The sequence below is a fragment of the Leguminivora glycinivorella genome, chromosome Z (genome assembly GCF_023078275.1).
Source record: "Leguminivora glycinivorella isolate SPB_JAAS2020 chromosome Z, LegGlyc_1.1, whole genome shotgun sequence".
In the NCBI taxonomy this organism is placed as follows: Eukaryota; Metazoa; Arthropoda; class Insecta; order Lepidoptera; family Tortricidae; genus Leguminivora; species Leguminivora glycinivorella.
Genome location: NC_062998.1, coordinates 42,379,419 through 42,384,970, shown reverse-complemented (window position 1 = coordinate 42,384,970; position 5,552 = coordinate 42,379,419). Strand labels below are relative to the sequence as shown.

Sequence of the window (5,552 nt, the reverse complement as noted above, 5' to 3'; positions counted from 1 at the left end):
ACCCCTATTCATGATACTGCCTTGCAGTCGGCCTTACTATGAGTTGTGAAAGATCGCGACGGTGCTGTTATTCTGATGTATGGTTTGATAGTTCAGTATAGTTAGAAAATACTTCTAATAAAATTCTTCAAAAAAAGCGCATAGTCATATATTTCACCCTCACCCTTCTCACCAACTCTCACCATCTTCTCGATCTTCTCACACATATTGACAAGAAAGGCATGGCATGACGATGTTGCCACTTTTTAATTTCTACTCATTTTTGCCAAGCTTTAAGCCTAATTAAAAAGCTAGAAAGTCATCCTAATTGTCTTTGACTAACTTCATTCCAAAACTTCATTCAATAACATAATTTCAAAATTACTGTCACAACATTATTCCTCCGCATTTCCATTCCGTTTGTAAGGTGCAATAAAAATACTACAACTACATATGTATCTACAGTTATATCAAAGCGCATAATTATTTACAAATATGCGGCATAATAGTTAGCAGTCATGGATCGTGAAGAGTGATCTATGTATACAACTTACCTACCTATTATATTGTGTTTCCAATTCCATCGTAGTGCTGCATGGGGTACCAGTCGAGGTATGTATCTGCCAAGTCGAGCAAACCAGTTGTCTTTTAATAATTATTGTCCTATAATAATTATATATTTATTCTCTAATCCATTTTGGTTAATTTCAATACGACATACTGTATTTTTAACGCATTCACCGCATATACCTACGCGTTGTCGTGACTTTCATCCAGTGCCTTCGACATACATGTATGTCCAGAATTTGTATATAAACATCAAATTAGTATGGACGGACTCACATGTGCGGTGGAGGCACTGGGTCGGTTCATCTCACATGTGCCTTTGGGGCACAGCAAAGTGTGGCACCTGGCGAATGACCAGAAAAAAGAGGGTGGCAGTGAATACGTTATCCCGACTAAAGCTAGGATATGTATCTCAAAAATAATTTGAGTTTACGCCGTATATATGATCTTTTTTTGACCAAAGCTCTGTGACAACGTGCTACAATGCCATAATTGGATTTTCAGTACATATGGCGCTATATTACCGCACTTGTTAGGTAGCTCATTACGCAACAACGCACAAATATTGAAATGACCTATGTACTGTAAAAAGTGAGAAGAGGGAATTCGTAACTCATGTCGATTTTTTTTTAATTCCCTTTTTTCCGCACTTGTAGCGGAATGTATTATTTCAACACCCTCGCCCAGTGAGTGTGCAATTGCACGCAGGAGTAGCGGGAGTTATCTTTCTCCCGGGGGAGTTATGAAATTTCTAATATGCTTTAATTGGCGATTAGGTGATAAGCTGATAAATTAGTTACAATGATTTACCATTACTTTCCATTTCTCTTCTTCTTCTTCTAGGTGAACCTCGCCATGAAATGAATTTCTTCTGTCTAAACATGTGTGCGTAGATTAAAGTAGACATAGTTCAGAAAATGTGATGTCTCTGCTAAAAGGTAGAAAATGTTGATGGCGAGAAATACCGTTGACGAAAGTCGGGGTTTCGCAGATAATACGGAACGATGCCACGAAAAAAATATCACGAAGTTTAATGAAACAAAGAGGAAAAAAAAAGAATTTAGGTCTTCAACTGCGGTTAACGCCGTAAAAAACATTGTAGGAATACAAGAAGTAAAATGGCCTCGTGAAAATTTCACTAACATAAAGAAGTGCAACTACCTAGATCAAAAACTGTATAAACGGACAGCCCAGCCGCAGAAAGACAATCAAAACTGGTGGGAAATAAAACTTATCATAGCCAACCCTTACACATTACAAACGAAAAGCATACAATACAATACGAACAGACATGGATTGAACAAAATTTTACTAATGTATTTACATACAAATTTAGCACACAAAACAGCAGAGCAACAGGTATATCCGACGTCAAACTTATATGATATAGAAAGAAGCTCAAACCAGTACGTTTTAGTATCTGACCAGAGTGGTTACACTCAATTATGTCCATCCGCAACATATTTAGTGAACGTATCATCATACTTGTCTGACCTTCAAATCTCAAAGTCTACAAACGCCGGATTCAAACATTTTCTAGTAAACTCCAATTTACTACAAGAAACTAAAACAGAAGAAAAACAAAACAGGTTCTCTAACTCAAAAACAACAAATACTTCTCTATTTAGAAAAAAAAACGAGATATCCGGAAATGGAAACCTAACTAACTTGACACCGTTATCTACACACCAACAATCGCCTTTTTACAATCTGAAAGGCGCTTTAGGACCGTATGCGCAAATACAAGTGGTATATAATGTTATGGAGCAAGCAGGTACAGAGAAGAAAGAAAAGGGTACTTCCCAACAATTCAAACAAAAATCGCAGGGTATTGGGAGCGGGTCCGTAAGTGGTGGAAACGATAGTTCCAGTACATCGTCGAAACGGCGAACGATCAAAATTGAGTCAGGTGTTAGTTTCAGCGTAGAATTCATTGATAAAGATAAAAGTAGTGCTAGTTCAGTATCCAGCCCTGCACCAGATACTGGCAAAAAGAAAGGAGGTAAGAAAGCCTTACATCGATGTCTTTGTACCACATCATTTCCAACAGACGATAAAAAACTGAAAAATAAACCATGTGATTCCGGTGTATGTGTTCCGGGCAGTTGCAGTCCAAGTGAATGTTTTAAACGACTTCAAGAAAAGTATGGAAGTAAAAAGAAAAGTGATAGTGATGTTTCTTCCGGTCAGGCATCACAAACACGAAAAACGAAAGAAAAACCTGGAAAAGTACTTAAAGAAAAAGGTTCATCAAGCATTTCAAAATATAAGGAAAGTGTCGAGGAAAAACCTCCACCGCAGCCAGAAAAGAAGAACTTCATGACAACTATGAAACAATGTTGTCAGAAATTACAATTTTGGAAAAAAGATAAGCATATAGAACTTAAACCCGGGGTTATGGGCACTAACATATCTCTTAAAAAAGACGACACAGCTACAGCGGATGCAAAAACATCTACTGGAAAAAAAGGAAAGAAAGAAAAGGGCAAGGAAGGAAAAGGCAAGGAAGAAAAGGGCAAGAAAGAAAAGGGTAAGAAAGAAAAGGGTAAGAAAAAGATAGATACGAAAGAAGAAGTAAAAACAGAAACAAAATCAACTGGAAAAGGAACGAAAAAGGTCCGACCTTTAAAACCATACGAATGCGAACCCGGTGTTTGTACTCCAAAAGTGTGCAGTCCAAAAGAGTGCTATGAACGAAAATATCCACCGCCACCCCCACCAAAGATTACCCAATGTATGAAAATTAAAAATTGTTTCTTAAAAATGTGTTGTAAACGACCAGCTGCAGTAGAAAACGATGCGGCAACCCAATCGAGAAAAGCTGTACTTGAAAAAACACCAGGGGCAACTGTGTATCAAGAAAAAGGAACGTCAGGGCCAAAGTCCGGCAAGTCATCTCCAGGAGTAACGCCAACAACAAAGGAATCAGGCAAAACTAAAAAGGGAGGTAAAGGGAAACAAGACGCGGGCGTCCAACAGCCTACCTACTCACTTGATGGCGGCGATGTCCAGACCAGGCAGCATACAGGGTTCCCCGGTGTACAATATTACCAAACTGTCGACCCGAATACTATGACTACTCGGCAGGGGCTTAACATCGGATCTGAGTGCGAGTGTAGTGTTGAGTTTTACAAAAAGGTCTTTTGAGTATTTGTTTAAGTAATTCTGTCATATTTTTAAAGTTATGCTTCTTTTCAGTTAACATAAAAAATAAAAATAAAAAAATTGTAAGTAATCTACTTAAATTCTTATGGTTTATTTTAATGGAACCTGTCCCTACTTAAGAGTCTGTTCAGAAAGAGAAGACACGTGAAATGTATCTATATTTTGGTTATTACCTTTACAAGTACCCTTTATTACGGCATACGCCGTATAAAATACAAACGCAGTAATCACGTCACCGAAATACCCAAAAAATAAACTGAACTTTCTTTCAGTACAGAACTACAGATGATGTTTTTTACGCACTAGTTCGAGAAGTGGTTAATTTCTTGTCAGGTCGAAACTTCGGAGGTCCATCTGTACTGAAAAACGTCGTTCGATACACGTGCGAAAAGGAAATTCGTGACTCGTGCCGATTTAAATTCATCGCCACTCGTTTCGAACTTCCTCTTCGGGTAACTGGGTAGCAAGCAAATGTCACTAGTTGCAAAAAAAAGCAAAAATCGACCTTGTTTTGATACTACTTAGTTCACAATGACTCATAACCAGGCAAAGTTTTTGTGGCAAAAACAAGATTGATAAAATGAAACATAAATTAGTTATCGTTAACTCATCAATACATAATTAACTAAAAGATATAATGTCAATTACCTACAGATTTTTTTAAAGAATCCAAATCAGTCACAGTTATTGTTATTATTTAGTGCTTGAAAACTAAAACATAACATTTATCCAAAAACATATGGAAGTTTCACTGTAGCTATATTCTTATCGTATCGATAACATACTTGTCTATTTTTAATTTTGTCATTGACTCTATTTTTCCACTAAAACTATGTTGTGTGTTCTATGGGGCCCATTTCTCAAAACTGAATGTTATAAGTTACAAGCGGAAATCTATTTCCAACTTGTCATTTTAGATATTGACTACCGCTTGTAAATTGTAACTTGTAGCTTTGAGAAATGGGCCCCTGCTCTGAACTTAAGGTAGTAGGAACTTAGTCTTGCTTGTCACCCGACGATATACGTACGTTTTTGGCGTAAATAAAGTCGACGGAGTTGTACATTTCGTAATACCGGGTGGGATTTTTCCCCTACAAATTACTTTATTTTCAAATTATAGCCTTTTAAAAATGGGACTATAATTTGAAAATAATTAAAGTAAATTGTATAGTTTCTACGGGGAAAATGTAGTCCTGATATAATACATCGTAATGTTCCATCCGGTATAGAATGCAAATTGTATTCCCTTGAATCTACCTGTTGAACAATTTAACTTTAACAAAGGGATCACTGAAACACCAAAATTAGTAAATCCATATAATAAAGTACACAGTATTATGATTACAGTTCCGTATTTATAGTGCAAGTCAGATAAATTCACATTTTATACTTATTAATTGGTGATATGTTACGGTATTATTCATATCTTATACAGTGTGTAAATCTTATACGGGCGAATCTCTTAACGGTAGTATAGGACATACAAAATGAAATTAGATAAATTTTACCTACTATAATTGCAAGTAATATTTTTTTCATCACACTCGCTCGTAAACGGTGTTATTACATGCCTGCATACTGATACGTATTGGGCTATTTTGCCGCCCTAGGGCGGTGAAGTGAATACCTGCCGGCGTATCATGTTTCTAATTTTATCACTTTTCCACGTGGATAAGACTTCTGTCACGCTTTGGCAAGTATGTCAGTGTGAGAGTGACAGATGTCTTATCCACGTGGATAAGTGATAAAATTGGAAGCATGGTACGGCGGCTGGGTGGGGCCTTCCACGACCTGTCAAAAATTACAAGATGGCGGACGAATGTTCGAAATGTCAGCGTAGG

General features: G+C 37.0%; 1 protein-coding gene across 1 annotated transcript; it reads left to right on the top strand.

The window, feature by feature from the left end:
* The first annotated feature begins 247 nt into the window (after nt 1-247).
* On the top strand, nt 248-3,707 carry LOC125241855. The gene is made up of 2 exons (XM_048150535.1): nt 248-591; nt 1,390-3,707. Exon 2 carries the CDS (start codon nt 1,492-1,494, stop codon nt 3,691-3,693), a length of 2,202 nt encoding a protein of 733 aa, XP_048006492.1. The 5' UTR covers nt 248-591; nt 1,390-1,491; the 3' UTR covers nt 3,694-3,707.
* The last annotated feature ends 1,845 nt before the right edge of the window (nt 3,708-5,552 follow it).